This window comes from Sander vitreus, chromosome 5, assembly GCF_031162955.1.
Source record: "Sander vitreus isolate 19-12246 chromosome 5, sanVit1, whole genome shotgun sequence".
In the NCBI taxonomy this organism is placed as follows: Eukaryota; Metazoa; Chordata; class Actinopteri; order Perciformes; family Percidae; genus Sander; species Sander vitreus.
In genome coordinates this window covers 20,332,879-20,355,752 of record NC_135859.1, presented here as the reverse complement: position 1 = coordinate 20,355,752, position 22,874 = coordinate 20,332,879, and the positions used below count along the sequence as shown (strand labels likewise).

Below are 22,874 nucleotides of genomic sequence, written 5' to 3'. Positions count from 1 at the left end.
GTGTGTGTGTGTGTATGTGTGTGCATTTTAACGTTAATGTGTGTACATCATAAATATGTGCGTGTCTCCGTGAATCTTAGGGGCCAGTGTCTGGGCCTTTTTTGGGGGGGAGGGAGGTTAGCGTGGTGACAGCCTCAGCTGTGTTGAATTGTGGGAGAAAAAGAGCTGACGCGACGGGAGTTGATGTCTGACATGACCCCTCTCAGCGGGCGCACCACGGGGAGCTGGGAGCTGCTGCTGACTGAGTGTGTTTGTGTGTCTGTGTGTGTGTAAGTGGGAAAGTGAAGGAAAGCGATGGCGTTAGAAAGTGAGCAACAAGAAAAGTAAACAGGAATCTTGACAGTATAGAAACAAACTTTTCTTTCACTTTTTTCTTTAAAATCCTGATCTCTCTGAAACTCACAGCAGAGTCACTTTCTCTGTGAAACACCACCTTGATGAACATGATACTGGAATTCTGCTGTGTAACCCAATCTTCTCTGGCCCTTTACCTCCTCTGCTTTCCATTTTCTCTCCCTCCATATCGTATACCTCTTCTTGACCTTCTCACTCTTTGTTGGTGTCCCTGTTCTCCCTCCTTCTGTCTCTTTCTCTCTTCCTCAGTCTCTCCTGAAGGTGCATTCAGCTTAGTAAAGTGATCTACGGGGTGCTATGCTGCTGCTTGTTGTGCTCGCCATTCTTCCTCTCTTTTTACCTCATCTCTCTTTGCATCATCTCTCTATCACACACACACACACACACACACACACACACACACACACACACACACACACACACACACACACACACACACACACACACACACACACACACCTTCGTCCCTTTCTATTCACTGTCTCTCCACTCTGGGTCCACTGCTTTGCCGTCAGTCTCCGATAAGTGCCCACAAAGCCCCCACTGTCTAGTGTGACCCTCTATTCTTCCCCCATCCCCTCTCCTTCTCTCTCCGATCTAGAGCAGCCAAGCGTGAGGTAAAGAGGAGGGGCCGTTTATCTTGTGCGCACACCCCAAGTTGCCCCCCCCCACCCCATCTCTTTCTCCCCGTCATACTTTTTTGTTTCTCACTCGATTTATGCTCCGGTCACATCCTATTACTTTTTTCAACTTTCTGTCATTCGCTTTTTCTTTCCTCTCTCTTCTTCGTCTAACTTCCCTCCGCTCGCAGGGAGACCTTGCCCTTGTGCTCTCACAATGGACGCTGCTGCTTTTAATGTGGGACAATGGGACAGATCTGAAAGGTTAGCCAGATCTTTGCACTGTATCCCCATGCACTCTCCTCCCTCCACTGATCCTTCTCTTTCTTTCCACTGCCACCTACACCTGCCTTTTTTCTCCACCCAAATCCTTGGATCCTTTATTTCAAAAAGCTTCATTAACATCTTAATTCAAACAAACCAGGTGTAATCGAGGTATTTGTGTACATGTGAAATTATGTCTTTCCTTGTTTTCTCCCCCTCCCTTTCAGCCCCTGTCCACTCCTGTCAATCAGCAAGTTAGTCAGTCAGTCAGTCTGCCAGCCATCACTCTGAAAGTCTGAGTAGTACTAATGGGTCTTGTTAGCCACTTAACTGCCTACCTTGCTCTCTCTCTCCAAGTATGAATAGAATAACCCTAATGGTGCTTGTTTGCCACTCCACTGCTCTACCTTATCCTCCCATGGCTTTATCATTGCTGATCAGTGTACCTGGAGATAAGTCTCTGTGTTAGTGTGCAGTATCCTCTTCCTTGAGCTTTTATCAGTCCTGATCAGTGTACCCGGAGTTCTCTGTGAGGGACCCCGCCTGAGAAGGTCATGTTTTCATTCGCCCCAACCGGCTCGCTGACCGATAAGACAATTTGTCAGGTGGAAATAAGAGATGCCTTTTCTTGGTTGTCTGGGAGAAGACAGATGGAGGAAGGAGATCGAGACATGGAGACAGGGAAGAAGAAACATGAGGTGAAAAGAGGTATAGCATGTGAAAGTCAGTTTGTCTTAATCTTGAAGTCTTTACTATTATAAAAGAGAAACCCAATGTTTGAAAATACTAACAGCACAAATACTGAAAATGTAAATCTAACAAAACCTTGTAACTTGTCCAAGTAACTTGCATGCCTGCAGCATAAACAGCTTAGTAAAGCAGCTTAAAAGTCACACTTGTTTTGCTCAAATTCAGTTGAGTCCAACCTCGCAGTCTGCCATTTTTAATCTCTACTCCACGCCATTTTACACATCTTGTTATAAATTGCATACCTGGATCTGGCAAACAGCCTGTAATGTGACAAATAGTTTCAATGCATGATGATTATCCCACATTTTACACAATATTTATGTGTAAAAGTGGAATTACTTACCAAAATGTTAAGGGAGTTGAACTTTCTGCAGGACAGGAGCCCCTTTTCCCCTCTGCAGAATGGTGCTTGCTGCTAGAGGACAAGATGAAAAACTATTAGAAACTATGTCTGTCATTGTGATCTTTCCTCAATCATTCCCACCTTGATTAGCGCTGCAGAGGCCAGGTGAGGTTGTCTCAAATGTTTTAACATAAAAGTGAACAGGCATATCGTGCAACAAAACAACACAAATTACCACACTGTTCCATGTGCTTTCTGATGTTTTTGAAGAGAAGTGGAACCAATATAGCATGTGAAAAAAAGTGTTACTTTTCGAGTGGTTACTTCTGGACCTTCTCATCAGTATTCACTCCCTCTCCCTCAGGCTTCCCACTCCGGCCCTCACTAATCTAATCACCTCCTCTGCAGACTCTTACAAAGCCTCCAATAGTCCAGCCACGGTCCCTTAATCGACATGTTATTGCCCACAATCACATTTACAGCACAGAGGCAAATCTGCACAGATGCGATTGTGTTGGCTGCTAATCCAATAATACCCCGCTCACTTCTCTTTTGCTCGGCATCTTTCATCTTCAAAAACAAGGTGACAGTGTTTTAATTTTCATTGTCGGGTTACTCTCCATCAATTTAGCTCACAGTGTGTGGTGGAGTTTATGGAGCGAGACACATATAGGTGCTGGTTATTGTACAAGCTTTTATTTCTCTCCTGTGGGAAAATAAAAAGCAGGGTTTTTGGTTTCGATGCGATTAAAATAGGAGCTTTCTGTTATTGTTTATTCACCAAGGTAGTGTCTATTGGATCACACTGGGAAGATTTGTTGGAGCCTGGCAGTTTGGTGCTGACTATTTGGCTTTGATAATTCATGTCAGTCAGTGGGGTCAGTGTACAATAAATGTTTTTCAGAAGGCAAAGGCCCTGCAACTCTGTAGTGGTGGATAACATAACCAGCCTTTGTACTCTGGGGAAGGAAACAGGGCAACAAACACAGTGAGAGATACTAAAACTATTTTGAAGGAAGTTATAGAAAATCAAAGCGTCAAATTGATCATTTCCATTTAAAATAGAAAAATCTCTGTAGACAATGCCAAATAGGCACAGAAAGAACAGAAAGAACATCTGATCACTGTATAAGTGAAAAGTATTTTTAATATGTGATCTTTTGTACTTGCTTGTCCAGGTATTGAGGAATGACTCGTCTCTCGTCAACGCCTTCAATCTCATTTGCTAAATTCATCAAAGTTGCTTGAGGCAATCAATCCTGTAAGTCACAAAGACACACAGACTGACAAGAGACAAGCACACAGGCTGCCTTAACCAGCCACTGAAACATGGCAGTGTGTTACACTGTGTTACACAATGGTCTGACAGAAAGTACCCTAGCCAGGGGTGTCCATTGTGCTGCCTGCACCACACACACACACACACACACACACACACACACACACACACACACACACACACACACACACACACACACACACACACACACACACACACACACACACACACACACACACACATATTCTTTCCCCAGGGAGTGGAGAGGTCCACCCAAGTCCTTCCAAGGATGGTCCATCAGCCACCTGACTAACCACTTTGCTGACCAGGATAAGGAAAGTCTATGTTTGTGAGTATCTGTGCACACACACTTTGCGGACTAAAACAAGAATCCCTAGTCTTACCTAACTATAATAAAGTGGAGAATATTGTAATTTTTCTAACTCTATCTCAACATGTTTGAACATGTTATTTGTATCCATACAGTGTACAGCGTGCGCACATACTTAGCACTAATTATAAGAGCAATAATCTTTTAGCAACTCATAATAAACATTTAGCATATTTTGTAACAAGTAGAGCAATGTCTGCTGTAGTATATTTTTAGAGATAAAGAATGCATTTGAATGTATCTTTAAATGTATAAAAGAGATCTAAAGAACTGTAATGTTCTTACATTTATGCCTCTATATGTGTGTGTGTGTGTGTGTGTGTGTGTGTGTGTGTGTGTGTGTGTGTGTGTGTGTGGTGCAAGCAGCACAATGGACACCCCTGGCTAGGGTACTTTCTGTCAGACCATTGGCGGCTACACAGTGTAACACACTGCCATGTTTCAGTGGCTGGTTAAGGCAGCCTGTGTGCTTGTCTCTTGTCAGTCTGTGTGTCTTTGTGACTTACAGGATTGATTGCCTCAAGCAACTTTGATGAATTTAGCAAATGAGATTGAAGGCGTTGACGAGAGACGAGACATTCCTCAATACCTGGACAAGCAAGTACACACACATATAGAGGCATAAATGTAAGAACATTACAGTTCTTTAGATCTCTTTTATACATTTAAAGATACATTCAAATGCATTCTTTATCTCTAAAAATATACTACAGCAGACATTGCTCTACTTGTTACAAAATATGCTAAATGTTTATTATGAGTTGCTAAAAGATTATTGCTCTTATAATTAGTGCTAAGTATGTGCACACGCTGTACACTGTATAGATACAAATAACATGTTCAAACATGTTGAAATAGAGTTAGAAAAATTATAATATTCTCCACTTTATTATAGTTAGGTAAGACTAGGGATTCTTGTTTTAGTCCGCAAAGTGTGTGTGCACAGATACTCACAAACATAGACTTTCCTTATCCTGGTCAGCAAAGTGGTTAGTCAGGTGGCTGATGGACCATCCTTGGAAGGACTTGGGTGGACCTCTTCACTCCCTGGGGAAAGAATATGTGTGTGTGTGTGTGTGTGTGTGTGTGTGTGTGTGTGTGACCCAACCCCAAGCCTCTGGGTCAGAGTTCCTGACACATACTCACACCCAATGGGGCGACGAAATAATTAACTCTGACTATGATTGACAGACAGTTCATCACACTGACACACACACACACACACACACACACACACACACACACACACACACACACACACACATACACACACACACACACACACACACACACACACACACACATATGGCATTACTTTCCCATAATCAACAGCGTAGAAAGACAGATGACCTGTGTACTTCTTTGTTTTTCTTATAGTTAAAAATAAAGAAAAGCATTTCAAAGCTAGTAAAATAAATGATAGTAAACTAATGATGATGCATGTTAACATTGTCATACAGCGCTTTTTTTTTCTTTTGATGCTTACCTAACATAACAAAATGACATTTAGAAATCCACATGATTAAACAATACATGCATTGTGTAGGCATATGACTATGAGTAATCACTTCTATTTTTGGCCTTTGTGTGTTAATGAAATGACTCAAACCCTCATCATCCAACTCATTTATTTGATATTTTCTGTTAAGTGTCTGCTAAATCCTGTATTATCATATATAATGAAATTGGAAAAAAATAAGAGAGAGAAAAAGAAAGGGAGTATCTTGTTGTTGGAGGTACTGTAACGCATACAGCTCTGTTTCAGATGTTCACCTTTAAAGGGTGCACTTAAAAGTGTGGGTGTGTGTGGGGTGGAGAGGAGGCGGTAAAAGCGGGTCTGGGTGGGTGGATAGGGGGATAACCTGTGGATCGAAGTGGTGTGTCTCCCCCTGCCCGCCCTCCATCCCGTTGACTCTGAGAGGCCGTTTTTCTCTATGGCCACAAAGAAAGAGGGGTCGGATTGCGCCGGCACATTCACCGGCCCACTTTGTTTTCAAATGGTTTTGTTTAGTTGTGACACTGTAGACACCCAACACCTTCCAAGAATCTGAACTCTTCTGTGGGGGAGTACAGAGGGCAGGTGGGTGGTGTGCAGGCGTAAGGGGTGAGGAGGGGTGAAGAGGTAGCTGAGAAGAGGCATGAAGTGATCAGAAAGGAGGACATTTTGGGGGTTGCAATTAGTTTTATGGGAACTGCTTGACAGCTAATACAGGACTAATGCTAGGCTTAGCCCTCACTTTTACATGGCACTTTCTGCCAGTCTACTGATGTATGTAATGCTCTACATGCATAAGCATGTGCATGAATGATACAAATACACACTGCAACACATTGTATGTATGCGCCATCTCATTTTAAACCCCTTTTCCTCCAAGAAAAACAGTGGTCTTATCAACTTTAGCAAATTCATTCATTACTTTGTTCAGTTGCTTTCAAAGGATATATATTCCAAGGAGGTTTTTCCTTTGTTAAATAGTTTTTTAGGCATCTTATGCATTAAGCTAGCCACAGTACAGACATGACAAGAAACAAGGGAGAGAGAGAGAGATACAACAAGACAGAGATACAGCAGGAGGATGTACATTAATTCAAACAAATAAATGCATTCAGTATGTTCTTGTTTTGATTTATAAAAGGAAAAAAAGCTCATATATAAATATATAATTTTCACAATGTAGCTTCTCAAAACTGATATAAAATGAGGACATTTAATTTGCTTACAGTATGCATTATGTTCTTTTTTATTCTAACTCTACTCTGAAGATTTACTTTTGTTGCTTTTGAAATCATGTTTAAGCAACACTTGAAAAACAAACTTGTTTAAGATGCAAGGGTTGTAATGATTTATATTTAAGAATCTGCTTATTATTTAAATGGGCAACATATGTAGCAATACATAGAGGCAGCCTTTGTAAATTCTTCTTGAAATGCTTGACAAGGCAGCAGTACCTGAGCTCACAGGGGCCATGGAGTCAATTGCTATACATAGGCAGTGCTTTGAAGGGCAGGAGTGGCACACACACACACACACACACACACACACACACACACACACACACACACACACACACACACACACGCGCACACACACGATCCAATCCAAAAACATACACACCACATCCCAAAGGACGCACGGTGCAGCGGCGGGCTGCAAATCTGACCTCGCCAGCACCATCCGGCTAGGGGCGGCTGCGTTCACCTGCTATACCACTCACTCTTTTGGAGGAAAAGTGTGTGTGTGTGTGTGTGTGTGTGTGAGCGAGAGAGAGAGAGAGAGAGAGAGAGAAAGAGAGAGAGAGAGAGAGAGAGAGAGAGAGAGAGAGAGAATAAAAGGCAGAAAGAAGGGAAAAGAACTAAAAAGATAGAGAGTGTGTGTGTCTGGGAGAAAAAGAATGGCTAAAGAGACATGGAAAGAGAGTAAGGGAAAGACTATCTGCTGCATTAACCTTCCCCTCCACAGTGCCAGTCTTTTCTGCACTCCTCTTTCAGCAGGGAGGACCCAGGGGATGGTAACGCTAAGCCCCACTCCATTCTTCCACCAGAAACTTTGATTTCCTATTAGGTTCCTCCTGATAGGGACTGATGGGGAGAGGAGGGTAGGAGAGGAAGGCAGGATGGATGGACACTGAGATGGAGGGTAGAGGAGAGAAAAAAAGAATGGTTGAAAGAAAGGTGGTCAAAAGCAGAACAAAAAAGGAGGAGAAGAGGGCGGCAAAAACAGAAACGAATGCAGCAAGAGCAGAGAAGAGTAAAGATGAATGGGGAGGGCTGGCCACACATCACATGCAGCATGGCCGCTGAGGGACACTGGCTGTCCCTGTCCTGGGTACCGAGGGCATTGTTTACACTCAGCCCATTTAGTACTGACCTTTCCTAGCTGGCAGACATACAGACTGAGAGGTAAAAAGGCACATTGGGTAGCAGACAAGATGGTATGCAGACAGACAGGTGAGAGACAGTATGACAGGTTTGTAAGGATGCAGATAGATAAGAAGGCCGGCAGAACAACAACAAAGTATTCAAAAAGGCAGAAAAGAAATGGGTGTGCAGACTGATAGACAGGTTTTTTGTTGATGCCGTAATTTCTTTCGTATCCAAACTAACAACCACGTGAACAAAGTTTAAGGATAAGACTGGAGATATTGTATATTGCTCTTATTGTCAACATATCCCATGAGACAATAACAACGAACAATGCGTTAGTCCATCTCACAATACTTTCCAAATGCCCTACCCTGTCTGTTGCACTCAGCCTCAAGCCAAATTGTAACTAGGATATAAATCTTTGACATGGGTCAGAAATATGTTTGGAACATTTTTTTACTTTTTTGGGGGGGACTACAATTGAGCTCTATGGTACAGAGGAAGCTATATCAGGATTTGGTTGCACAGACAATCAAACTAAAATGGAAGGAGTCTAGCAGAAATACAGGAGGCCAAGCAATCGGCCCGTTTTGAACGGGCACTGTACTAGTAAGAAAAATACAGACTATTACCAGACTTATCATTTGACACAGAGAAGCAGAAAGACAGTGGGCAGACAGTGGACAAATAGACAGGTTTGTTATTCCTTCTCCCAAAGGCAACCTCAATAACTTATCACCAACAACTAAAATCTTAGCGTGAACATCCATAGTGACTTTTCCCTGAACCAAGGTTAGGATTACACCAAAGCACTGAAAAGGCCCATATTATTATCACAATACCTGGGACACACATACATGTGGCCTGCGTTTTGTGTCACAGTAAAGTACATGACCTTACATGAGGACAATACAGGAACAAAAAACATTTTCTATACAAGGAGCACAAGTTCAACCGATCTCTATTGTCGTCTCACTTCTCTTACATATATTGTGTAGTAAACCCCATTATGAAGACAAGTATAGAACTTTTCTGGAAGCCTGCTGGACGTATGGCTGCTTAAGTTGGACATGTGGCATATCAAGTGACTTTCTTTGGGGGGCGAAATTCACTTGAGAAATTTACAAAAATGTCAGAAAATTAGCAATCGAACAGAGATGAATACAGCAATTTCTGTTTTGAAAAAATGTGAATTATCAATTGATGATTATTTATTAAAACTAACAGCTACCAGCTGATGGTTATACTTCACTAACCAAAGCACCTTAGAAGACAGGCCCTGTCAACGAATTTCTCTTGACAACATTTATCAGTGTTTTTATGATAAGTAGTTACCATGTCATGTGTGGGAAAGAGGGATGAGACATAAATTAAAATTGTAGCAGGCGAGACAGAGAGATATAGAGACAGAGGCATACAGAGAGAGACAAAGGGGAGCAGGAAAGAGGTAGTTGGAGGGAGAATGATTGATTGACGTGGTCAGTGAGGCGTCACTGATCTCCAGGGGAGCCCCCCCCCCCCACACTTTCCAAAGAAGAGGATGTGGATTGGTTTTAATGGTGTGAAAACAGGCAGACTGCAGCACTAATCTGGGAGGAGGAGGAAGATAAGGACAGCCAAATCAGCAACAAACAAACAAGAGTCAATGAGCTCTGAAATTTCTCACGTTTGCAATGATAATAGATTGTCATTTCGCTAGTACCTTTAACCGTAGGGCACTTTATTCTATTTCATGTTTTATAGTTTTAAAGCCTGCATTTTGGGAGGTGGAAAGGTGTTTCTTCCAAAAACCCACACACATATTTTCACAGAAAAAACAGCCTAATAGTTATGCATTTTAATGATGCTGAAACACAAATTAATGCAATTGGGGAACACGATTAGTTCCAAAATTAGAAAAACGAAAATGTCTCACTAAAAGAAAAAAAGTGAGTAACAGGTGGAATATGAGCCTGATCTCAGTTAGTCAAACAACCATTGTTTATGTGTTAGTGTTACCCTGCAGAGAGGCTTGCTAATCCATTACAGCAGTAGGAAATGTCTTTGTTATCCTGCTGGGATATCATGTCAGGGTCCTTAACTCTTAAAGATGCCCTACAGGCATCACCAACTAACAGACAACAAATAATAAATATACCGAGAAATGGATGGAGTTAACGGGATTTAATCTAACTCAGTGTACACTTTATGGCTTACATTTTAATCTCAAAACAGCTGTACTGTATAATGAATAGTGACGTGATGATTTGGAGGTATTGTGATTCGATTTTTAACAGACAAAATTACATTTTTAAAGCAGCTCTTGAAGAAAACAAACGTGAGTGCAGGCATTTAAGCTTTTTTTGAGGCTTGAGGTTCATAGACCCCCTGTTACATTACCTGTCGAGGTGAAAAGGTCTGTTAATCCAATTTCTTTAATGTGGGAAGTAGTGTGCTGTTGTTTTAATCTAGCAGGGGCCTTGTTGTTTCTGAATGTGCCCTGCAGCTTGTTGTGTGTAAAGAGACCCCTCGAGAAATACATGATAGCACTGCTCCTCTGTTAGGTGGGTGATATGTGCAGTTGGGTAGGCATTTCCTCAGGACTCAGGGTCCCTCTGGTTACAGAGGACAGAAGCAGCACTTACAGTAAACAAACATTGTTTGTTAGTTAACCCTAAATACACAGCATTTGTGTGGTATCATCATTTCAAGTGGATGTATTCTAAATTTGTTGTGACAGTGGGATGGTAACAGAGTTTTACAACATCATTCAACAATAATATCATAAACACCTGTTTAACAGATTTGTTTAGCCCCTTTAATTATGTTTGCTATTATATTTAATTAGGTACTTTAATTAGTAGTACTTTTCTATGAGATTTGTGGATAGCTTTTCTCAAAAATTAACAGAGGGTCTACCAACTTTGAAAGGTTGATTAAACCTACCATTGAAGTATGAAATCAAAGTGGTGGTAGTTATATTAATGAAGAAATGTGTTCAAACTTTGAGTATTCAACAAAACTGCATGTGCTTACTACTACAGACTTCTAGATTGCTAAAACACGCCGATAAATTCAGAAATTAAGTAAAATTGGATTTAAACTGGGTTAACAGTAGTCTTGTATAGCCAGACCTATCTCCACAGCGCTGCAGAGTGAGGTCTGGCTACACTACAGATACATTCTAGGACAGGAGAAAAAAAACTCTCTAGGTTGTTTGCATTTCTTTAAACCAATCACAATCACAGCAGCACTAAGCTCCTGATGCAGCGACGGTGGCTCTGCCAAATGGTCTCAGGAAGGAACTTGTTTTTGGTGGAACATTTGCATCCCACAAAAGAAAACACCACATACAATATTCAATCCCCGCCAATCTGTCCCAAAACGTCCCAGTTAGATAGTAAATGCCGTAACATATTCTTTGTAAATCTTTACATTCCCAGAAAGAACAAAACAGGCCTGCCTTATTTACCAAATTTAATTCAAAACTTGCCATTTTCAGCATGTAGCTTGCTAGCTTGAAGTTTTTTTTGTGTTTCATGTAGCAAAGAGATTTTGAGAATGGCAACACACAGAGAGCGGAGGGTGAGGGGCAAAGTCTGACATCTGGCGCGTGGCTCACACGCCGGATGTCAGGCGTTATCCTGAAAATGTAGGCCTACTTGCGTTACGTAAATTACCGGGGACATAACATGTAATGTAATCCTGTGCCTTTAACATTTAATCCTATTTATAATATGACATAATTTAAACAGAGCTTAGCGGTAATGATAAGCAGAACTTTTAATAATGCATAAAACAGTAGCCCAACAGAACTAAAAGTTGAACACAGGTCAACCCTAAGCATGAACATATGAAAAATTTCACATAACATGATGCAGTATCAATATATCATCAATATATAAATTGCAAAAATAAGTTGCATTTTTTTTTGCTGAATGTAATATACCATGCCTTAAGTTTTGAAATGGTGAAAGTTCTGAGATTGGTGGAAAAAGATCTAACAGTGAACAAGTTGAACTTGGTTCCTTGGTTCTGGATTTGAAGCGAGACAGTTTAACACATGGACATTGGCATTGTTTAAAGCTCAATGCTGTAGCATTGAACAGGATGCTGTCTGATATACCTAGTTGGTTTATGCAGTAGGCCAAAGGTGTGTGAGTACATGGCATGTTGACAAAAAGGGAGCCCAGACAGAGTACATTCTCTATGTGATTGCGTGTGTGTGTGTGTGTGTGTGTGTGTGTGTGCACGTGCATGCGTGCGTGCGTGTGTGTGTGTGTGTGTGTGTGTGTGTGTGTGTGTAAGGAGCCCCTCTGCATCAAGTTTTTGTCCCCGCAAATGCATCTGCACCATTCTCCATTTAAACTCTTGTGTCACTCTTAGTCACCAAATCTCAATTGCCTGCTTTTCAGTGCACAGAAATGGCTTTCCACAACTCCATTGTTGTCTGCCTCCTTTCTAGATCGGTGGCTGAATGCACAGATTGAAAAGAACGGGGTGAAACGATAGGACATGTATCTCTAATTGGTAAGATGGAGGAGAAGATGTGCATGTGCAGGTATGTGTGAGCGTGCACTGACAGTACTGTGTGTCTATGTGCACCTAAGAGAGGAAGACAGGCAAGGTGAGGGGGCTGTCTGTGCTCTGTGTGCTGTGTGAGTGCAGGAGGGAGGCTGTAAGCGATACCCTTGTCTGTTCCCTACTTGCCCCACTCTGAGGCCGCTCCACCCAGGCCAGCCCCGGAGAGAGTGGGGGTCCCCTGGGAACTGGACAGGACAGGGAGGGAGAGGGGGGGCAGCATGGAGGCCAGGCTTTCAGCCACTATGAAAAGGAACGGAATCAAATACAAGCAAAATCTCCTTCAATATACTGTATCCCTCACCTGAGTAGGGCAGCTAGCTGAAAGGAGATCCGCAGGGGCAATTGTACAATGGGCCCTGGGAGGACAAGAGAGGAGAGATGTAGTTAACTTCACAGGTGAGTGGGGGCAAAAGTAGCAAGGTTTAGTGCGAAAGAGAAAGGAGAGGAAAGAGAACCATCTTCTGTACCTGCTACAAAATGTTATGCTGAAAACAGAATATTCACCAGTGTGCACTGCAGTTACATATTTGTGTTGTTCTGGAGGTTGAACATCAATCCTCATCATCATCCTCTTCTTACTCTTCTCATCTACCGCTTGCTTTTGTTGTTCTTCTTGTCCTTGTTCCTGCCAAGACTCTTCTCCTTCTTTTTCCATCTTCTCAGACAGGCCATTAGTGTGTATTCATGCACTTTTACAAGCAAGTGTGCAACACTACTATCCTCACAGGTACAGTGAGGTTAATATGAAGTTTACCCACACTTAAGATAGGACTGTTTGTATCAACCAAACCTGGGTAGAATTACATATATATATTTTATTTATTTTTTATCCTGGGCTGTCCTCTTCCTTCAGGCTTGGATCCTCTACCAGAGGCCTGGGAGCCTGAGGGTTCTGGCAGTATATTAGCTGTTCCTACGACTGCACTCTGGACGAGATCTCAGATGTGGTTCCTGGAATTTGCTGGAGCCACTCTCCTAGTTTGGGGGTTATAGCCCTGAGTCTGATTACTACTGGAACCACTGTTGCCTTCAATTTCCACAGCTTCACTAGCTCCTCTCTAAGCCCTTGGTATTTTTTAAGCTCCTCATGTTCCTTCTTCTTGATGTTGCTGTCGCTTGGGATTGCTACATCTATCACAACTGCCTTGTTCTGCTGTTTGTCGACCACCATGATGTCCAGTTATCAGTCTGGATCTGGAAGTCCCATAGGATCATTCCTGAGATTTTCACTTAGCAGGTCAACATTTGGAGCTTGAATCACTTGCATCTTCCTGATGTACTCCTGGATCTTTGTTGTTTCATCCTGGATAGTGGTTCTGATGCTGACTAGTCCTCGGTCACCCTCCTTCTGCTTGGTGTATAGTCTCAGGTGCTGGACTTGGAGTGAAACCCTCCATGCATTGTGAGGAGCTTTCTTGTCTTGATATCAGTGGCTTCTATCTCTTCCTTTGGCCAGGTTATTGCCAGGTAGCTGGGTATCTAATGACTGGCAGTGCATATGTGCTGATGGCTCGGACCTTGTTCTTACCATTCAGCTGACTCTTCAGGACCTGCCTTACCCTGTGTAGGTACTTGGCAGTGGCTGACTGCCTTGCAGCCTCCTCATGTTTTCCATTTGCCTGTGGTATTCCAAGGTATTTGTAGCTGTCCTGAACATCTGCTATGTTGCCTCCTGGTAGTTCCACCCCTTCAGTTGTGACCATTTTACCTCTCTTTGATACCATCCGGCCACATTTATCTAATCCGAATGTGATTCCGATGGCCAGCTGAGGGCCGGCTGCACGCTCTCGGTAACCCGACCCTGCTCGAAGTCACAATGTGTCAAATGGAGTAAATAGCCTTGCAGTTGAGGTGTTTCCTGTTGGGAAGTATAAGTTCACTACACACACTCACACAGACACACAAGAGGTGCGCACACACGCATCCATATATAAGCTTTACAGAGTAATATGAGAGTAAAACGGGAGGATAAAACATCACAAAAAGATAAGAAGACAAGATTTAGGAAGTGATTTACAAGATGATACCGATGACACACACACACACACACACACACACACACACACACACACACACACACACACACACACACACACACACACGTCGGTACACCTCTCCTCGCTACTATTTTCTTTCTCCTTTCTTTCTCTCATGCATGTGGACATTCGCACGCGCACACACACACACACACACACACACACACACACACACACACACACACACACACACACACACACACACACACACATACACACAATTAAATGCACACACAGATTTACATTGAATAACATGAACAAAAATATATATGTACACACATCAAACATTTACATCCTCAAACATGCAAATCTACCAAACACATTCACACACACAACCACAAACAAAGCCATGTAACTGATTCCGCAGGAGCATTGAGCACTGTGGATAATTGGTAGCACCATTGTGCTGCTCTTCAATGGGCCTGTTACCCAAGAAGCCTCATGTTCGTGTTCATGTACATTTGCTTTGAAGGTGGCGGACACAAAGAGCTGAACCCTGCTCAGAACAAAGCCCTGGGAGACCCTAGTTCACCCATCGATGTCTTTCACGGAGAGAACTGCAGAGAGAAATGATCTTCTTCCTGGTGACATGTGTGTATAAACTGTGTGTGTGTGACTGTGTCAGCGTGTGTATGTGCAGGTGGACATGCTTTAAGGGACGGGCTTCTTGTCATCATAAAAACCACAGGATGTGTTTTGTCAAAATGTATAGCCCTCAGCATTGCAATCACACTGCCACACTGTTAATCCCTTTATGTTGCCACAAAGACTTTTTATTGAATTCTGGAAACTACAATAGAAATTTAGAACTTAATACATTTCAAAACAACTCTAATAAAAATAATATGGTGCAGTAAATACATGAAAACTGTCGTGGATACCAACACAACAACACAAATGCAAGATGCAACACAAGTGATTTATTTAAAAAGTAACTTTTATAAAAAAAATATATACAGTAGAAGGATTCACTCAATGTTTTACTGAATCTCTTGTCTTTTTTAAAGGGTGAGAACTTTGATTAAAGTAATACAGTAAATAGACTGATGAGTTCTTACAGTTATTACATGGTTTAATCTGGGCAAAGCTGTAATGTCTGACTCATGTGTGTCCTGGTCACCTCCTCAGCTAAAACAAACTGATTGCCTCTGGATGCTGCTTTAGAGTGGATAAACTGAAGAGGAAGAGAACTAAAGGTTCATTTTTTCCCACTGTTAATAGATTGCTGATGTAGTTATTTGTGCCTGTATAAGTACTTTGTTTTTGCAATAATACCCATCTTTGTGTGCCAAGATGCTGACTCCCTGAGTGATCTTATCAAACAGTATGGTTGTTTCCTTTAAGTTGCTTTGTGTTTTAGTATAACGTTTTATTATGATTTTTCTTTTTTTAAAGTGTCTCCATTGATGTTAATGTTTTTAATTGTGTAAACCTTGTCTGCAAAACGAGTTTATTTTACAATTATGCATTGCATGCATAAATCCGCTGACATACGTAAGGCATAATGATTTTACAGGCTAAATATTGTTTACATACATTTTGTACGCATTCCCAATAATTCCAGAGGAACGACATTACACAATAGATAACATATATAAATGCTACAATTTGTGTGACTGTGAGTCACAGCACTACCAAGGAAACTCATTAACAATTAATAACATTGCTGAGTTGGAGCATGCAATGCAACAGGTGCTCATTGCTTCACAGCTGCATTGTGTGTGTTCGTGTGATCACTTTAGGTTACGCTACAGTACAAGATAATACTGGGCTGGGGTGGCTAATGAGAGGTGAGGGCTTCAGGGTAATTTAAAAGTTAAGATTAAACAAAGGGATAGTTATGGTTGTTAGTCCTTAGACTAATTTACAGTTGTTGAATTAAACTGAACAACACTGATCCATCTATCTATCTATCTATCTATCTATCTATCTATCTATCTATCTATCTATCAAATGCTTCGTCTTACTCCCTGTAACTACCCATCATGTTCCATGCCGCTGTCTCTTCTCACTATTTTTCCCTCCCTCTCACTTATTATTCTGTCTCTATCTGCCCATGGTGTCCTCACTCGCCACCCTCTCCCGCTCTCTCTCTGGGACAGCAGATGGAGACTATGGCCCAGTTCTGCCTTTTGTTCTGGGTCCCCAGAGAGACCCGTGGCTTTTTGGACAGCACACAGCTCCCCATATCTCATACAAAATGCAAGCGCCTTTCTTTTCATTAAAAAAGGAAGCTGTGGAATGCACATATTCTGAATCTATTTCCTAAAATGAGCATGACTACAGCGGCTTAAAACATATTTAACACACCTCTTGACTAGAGATTGTTTATCACACCCTGACTTCACTGGAACTTTCTGTATGAGTTTTTTTTTTCATGCTAAAGGTCTTTTTTTTATGCATGGTTGTGTTATTTGAGTTCTTCTAGTGTTTGTTTGAATGGTTTACCTTGCATAGGACATGGTTTCAGTTTATGGTTGTACATATATTTATTGCTTGATGCACTTATTGTATTTGCCACAACAAAAAGTTAAAGATAAATTCCTCTTGAATCCTCTCTGAATATGCCACTTGTTGTTTACAGCATCATTTGATGGATAAGAAAATCTGTCTTTATGAGGTTGTAAGGGGTGTGTTAGTTAAAGGTAAGGCAAGAGCTGGAACATACAAACAGGTAGGCCTATATAAGTCGAGTTATGGCGTTGTTGAATCAACTCCCCCGAAAAAACAAACAGAAAGACTCTCAGAAACAGTTGTGAGGTTGAAGACATTGTGCAAAAAGTGGATTTTTCCTTTTTGTTATCTTCTTTTACTCACAACACACGCGTCAGTGCGTATCAGGTTCTCCCTAACTCCACCACCCTGTTGTTGTTTTTCATAACGTCCGTGTTGCTTAAATAATTAATGTGCGTGAAACCTCAACCTGATCAGCATCCCACCTGTTGAAGATGGCTATTTCTACCTTCCACTTAGGTACCACTATTGGTTAAACAAATAAAGTTCGTTAGTGGTCATTAGCATACAACCATGAACACATTATATAAATGTGGGCTATATTAGAAGAAAAACAAACGCGCTGTCCTGTTTCTTGTGCAAAATACATGGATATATTTTAAAAATACAATTTTAGCTTGCGGTTAAAAGAAAATATCAGGAAAAATTAAGAGTCTCCATGAATGATCGGACCTGATCAGGGACGAAATGTAGGCTAGGCTATTACAGATTTAACTGGGGCCCTATACCTGCTAAGGAATTATACGGGAATGATTTCCTTTGTAGCCTATCTTAAAGAGAACAGTAACTTGAATTTCTACAGTATCTCTTTATAGTGTTTACTGAAACTTGATCTCCTTTCACCGCAACACGAACTCGCCGCAGATGGTTGTCTGATCATACTCAGATACAGCTCTACCTGCACAAATTCTGTTAATAATTTAACACAGCATCCTCATTATATTTCCCTTTATTCCCTGCCTTCAGGAGGCGAGCAAAGGGGCACGGGTTTTGATTGGCTAAAAACAGTGGGTGGGAGACAGAGCAGTGACAGGTAGCAAAACGGTTGCCTACTTCGGGTAGTTTCATTAATAATTTGGAAGTAGGCTATTTTCCGTTTTTGTACCACGCCCCTGTGTCTGCCAGGCTTTTGACACATTATAGACGAGTCTGAAATAAGTTGAAGAAAGAGAGAGGAGAAGAAAAAAAACTTCAGCCTGAGTCACGCAGCAGGACAGGTTACCAGAGCAAGTGTGGGCTTGGTGCGTGCGAATGCCCACATGCGCGTGTTTGAGTTGATGGGGAGAGAGAAAGAAAGGAGAAAGAAAAAAGTAGAGGAGGTGTACCGACGTGTGTGTGTGTGTGTGTGTGTGTGTGTGTGTGTTTTTCTTTAGTTGAGAAAGTGTGTTCCCTCTCGAGTCAGGTCCTCGGGGACACGGTGGGGATTCGCGAGCGCTCACCAGCTGACAGCGCGTGCTTCATTGAGGCCATCCAACACCTCGGCCCACGAGTCTGCCAACAATAGCCTGAAATGAATGCACACTCCCCATTACCAAATCTGGTATTCACCAAATGGACGACATGGCAACAGTTCAGAAAGAAAAGAAGAAAAAAAACTTTTCGCTGAGTGCGGAGAAGATTGTTGGAAAAAAATAACACTGTGCTATAATTTAATGCAGCGCTTCCCTGCGTCAAAGTTGCCACAAACATCGCAGTTCAGAACACTTAATCACAGCACTGTGGGCCAGGGGGCGCGTGCACCTGTAGCATATGGCGAGCGAGCGCGTGTCACGTTGCTTTTAGTTTACGATAAATTACAGAGGCGATCAAGTGTATTAAATTAAAATGCCAACTTATGTGGTTTGAAGTAGTCCTATAGGCTAGATATTTTCCCCACATCACATAGGCCTAGGCTACTTAGTAAGGCCCTGTTCACTGACTCAGCTACGTCTGTAAACATAGTCTACATTCACCAAGGTTATATGGTACTAGATGTCAATTTCGTCGTATGCAATAGCCTACACGCAATTAATATTAGGCAATAGGTTAAAACCATTTTAAAATAAATGTTTATTCTCTATCTACTTATCAAATTGACTATATTATTGTTATTATTAGGCTATTATTAATGCTATTGATCGCTATAATAGAAGCCATGAGATAACAAGCTCTAGTCCTAACAGACTTAATTTTCCAACGATCAACCAATTATTATTAATAATATTGATATTGTTATTGTTGTTATTATTATTACTATTATTATTAATAGTATTATTATATTGATTAAACTTAAACTATATGAAATATACATCCATCCAAATACATTTATTTCAAAAGCATAAAAGAGTTAACTGCAGGTTAAAGGTGCGTGGTAACAACAGAGACAAAGAAACAAACATTTTCGTTTGCTTTTTTATTCCCAAAATCAAATTAACATAACAATTAATGGCAAAAAGATAGCTTTTTTTCAGCAAATTGAACTATGGAGTTATAAAAATTAAAATCAAATAAAACATATCAGGAATAAATACATGTCAATTTATCTCATCCAGTGAAAGCAAAAGACACACATGTTCATCTGAAAATACAAAAGAAAATACAAAAGAAGGCAGCAATGATGGCTACATTAAATAGGCTATTTGTATGGAATTGGCAGTACTACACTATCAAACAAAGCACAACAATATTGTTTATGGTTTGAAAACAAAAATCGTATTTCTTAAGCCTCTGGCTCATATATTTTTAAAGTGCACATTGTTAACTTTTGAAGTTGCAAAAAACAAATTAACAAATCAAAATATGAATCAAAACAAAAAATCATATTAGAGCTACAAACATTGTTTACATTATCAAATATAGGCTAAGCAATTATCCATAAAGTTATGATTTTGTGGAAGACAGCTTTTTGGTCGGAGTGACGTGGGAAATACCCATGGCAGTGCTGCGCGCGACATGGCAGAGGGGTCTTCACGTCTCCATGGAAACTGGAAATTATAGGCTATAGGCTACATCTATTGGCAGAACCGAATTAAGCCTATTTCAGAAAATAATAATAATAATAATAATAATAATAATAATAAGATTATGTAACAAGTTGATAAAATAGATTATTGTTAAAAACTTGAACATGACAAGCAAAAATGTCCATCCTCTTAAAACGACATTTAAAACAGAACAGACTACATGATTGACACGGTTTACGGACAGTTATTTTGTTGTAGGCTATAGGCTAGTGAACCTTTAATATAGTCTGTTATTTTTATTTTAAATCATTCAGAAAGCAACAGTGTGATGACGATGAAGATGATGGTTATGGTGGCTCCGCAGCTTGAGTTCTGAGAGGTCATCTTCTTCACTTGAGTGGAGCTCCATCGCTATTTCATCCGAGTCACTGAAGTGGGAGTGCGGGGAAAACTCTCCGTCGCTCCGGGGAGACTCTTTCCTCCCACCTCCGACCGGTGCGAGAGAACTGCCTGCCCGAGTGGAAGAAGAAGGAGAGGGCGAACGCATCGCTTGTTCAACCATGGCCGAAAACGAACCGTCGTCGAAGGAGGAGCGGAATGGCATCCCGTTGATGTGGACAGGTAGGCTGCTACCTGAGGCGGGCACAGCCGCCGCTGTCCTACAGGCTGTAGGGGACGGGGAAGCCCTGTCCTTTGCCCCGTCTAAAACAACGGCGGATGCAAGCATATTGTCACACTTTGGCGAGTTGTTGTTGTTGTTTGAGACTTCGTTATTGCTGTTGTTTGAGACTGGACCTTGCAGCAGATCAGCCAGAGCGTTGATGTAGATCTGCGCCATCTGTAAAGTTTCATATTTGGAGAGCTTCTTGTCGTTGTCAAACGCCGGGATTACGCTGCGCAGCTCGTCGAACGCGTGGTTAAGCCCGTGCATCCGCCTCCTCTCGCGCGCGTTGGCGGCCACGCGCCTCTGCTTCTGGACCCCGTTGGTAGGTCTGCTAGACTGGGCTCTCTGTCTCGTGGATGTTTCCTCATCGGGCCCGGTGACCGTGCCTTGAAGGCGGCACAAGTCCCTGACTTTGAGCGAGGAAGAGGAGGGACTCTTGGCAGTTTTTCTGTAGCTGGGAGGGCTGGGATAGCCCGAGGACTCCGGGGAACCACTCTCTGAAAAATTAAAACAAATATTTAAGAACTGGTCTGGTTTAACCACAACCTATAACAAATGCACATAGCCTTCTCTTGTGGCTGTGTTTACGTTCTTAATCAAGGCATACAAATGTTTTAATTGTACAGAATACATTTTGCACCTAAGTGCTTATTCCTATTTGAGACCTTCAGTGCACCCAAAAAGAACGGAATGGCCACTGCAAATGCCAGATGCCTGTTGCATTTGATGTTCCATTGCAGGTGATATTGCCGAAAATGAAAATGAAAAATCGGCGTTTCTCACCGTGGTAGGAGCCAGTGCTCGGGCAGGGCGAGTGCCGCAGGTAGTCGGGTGAAGTGGCGTGTGCCGCGCAGGTGCCAGAAGGCTGCACCGGAGCCAGCCAGGCGCGTGGGTCACTGCCGCTGTCCACGAGCGTCAGTCCAGGTTCGTGGTGGGACTCCTCGAGCTGCTGCTCCCCTCCCCTCTCCACCACTTCTGGGCTTTGCAGCCGCGGGTCGAGGTCTGCGCCTCTGCTCCAGTCTTCCACACTTCGGACATCCATGCTTCCAAATGACGCCAAAAGGTAGGTAAAGTTAAAACGACTAACAATATAAAAAAAAAAAAAGTAAAAAAAAAAGTTGTTGGAGGCACGCACTGCTATGCTGTTGCACTGCGTGGAAATGACTGTCGCGTGCGAGACTACTTTTCTGGTGTCTCAAGGCGCGGCGTCCGTTTAAAAAGCGGCACGCGTCTGGGAGCCCCCCTCCTCGCGCTGGTCGCGTGTTGACGTCCAATGAGAAGTCTCGGTAAGGCCCGAGAGAGGTGATTATGGCCCCCCGAAGCCGGACTGTTTATGATAACGTTACAATTTAAGGAGTGTTTAACCAAAGGGATGTAAGGGGAACCTCCCACAGGACGCACGTGCATGGGGAGGTGACGGTTTTAGGTAAGGAGCGTGGACAGCGCGAGACGTCCGCAGCTGGGACAGAATCCCACCTGTTCGTGTGTCTGGCACATCGCAAGGAGGGAGAAGGAAAACGAGGGCTCTGAAAAGGGTTAATTTGCCATCCTCAACTGTCTGAACTGGGTCCTGTGCACTGTGCAAGGCTGCATTCAAGTTTGCATCCCATTGGCAGCAGTACAACCTGACTAGTTTTTCACCAGTAGCCTACCCCTTAACTCCAAAGAGCAAGTCAACACTAACGGTGCATACATAGGCCTATCACTGTCACTCTTAGTTGAGACTACTGAAAGGAAGTAATCTAACAAAATATGTCACACAAATCAACTCAGTAGCCATGGGGCTTCACAGTAGATCTTATTCAATTCAGAAAATACCTGCATTGCATGCCTCAACAGTGACACAAATGCAGGGAATATATTGTAGAAATGAACAACGTTGAGGGAGAAATGCCTGACCAGAAAAAAAACTAAGGCTAAGTAGCCTAAAGTTGACCAAAAGTCAGCTGTAAAACAAAAAGATGCCAAAAAAGAAAAGAAAATTGCGGCTCCTGGAGCTCGCGCGCTCATTGTCAATTCATTCATCCTAAGATCATCTCCAATTTCCATTTTTCTTTTGTAGCGGGTCTAAAACCTTTTGATCCACCTCTCGGAACGCCCTGTCGGTAAAAAGGGCTTCACAGGGAACGGAAACATGAGCAGGGGTCTCGCGCTCAACACTGTTTCCTGACACGAGCTGAAAGTGGTGCGCGATTGCAACTGGATTCAGCGAGGAGAACACACACACACACACACACACACACACACACACACACACACACACACACACACACACACACACACACACACA

General features: G+C 42.2%; 1 protein-coding gene across 1 annotated transcript; it reads right to left on the bottom strand.

Annotated features, from left to right (window-relative positions):
- Positions 1 to 19,411: 19,411 nt before the first annotated feature.
- Positions 19,412 to 21,881, bottom strand: atoh1a (atonal bHLH transcription factor 1a). Its single transcript, XM_078249741.1, has 2 exons — positions 21,368 to 21,881; positions 19,412 to 21,081 (listed from the first exon to the last, which is right to left on the bottom strand). Exons 1-2 carry the CDS (start codon positions 21,624 to 21,626, stop codon positions 20,231 to 20,233), a joined length of 1,110 nt encoding a protein of 369 aa, XP_078105867.1. The 5' UTR covers positions 21,627 to 21,881; the 3' UTR covers positions 19,412 to 20,230.
- Positions 21,882 to 22,874: the final 993 nt, after the last annotated feature.

Excerpts from the sequence above, each read along its gene's own strand:
- atoh1a (XM_078249741.1), bottom strand. The coding sequence starts at position 21,626 with ATGGATGTCCGAAGTGTGGAAGACTGGAGCAGAGGCGCAGACCTCGAC. Across the intron at positions 21,082-21,367 it reads GAGCACTGGCTCCTACCACG|AGAGTGGTTCCCCGGAGTCC; the intron begins GTGAGAAACGCC and ends TTAATTTTTCAG.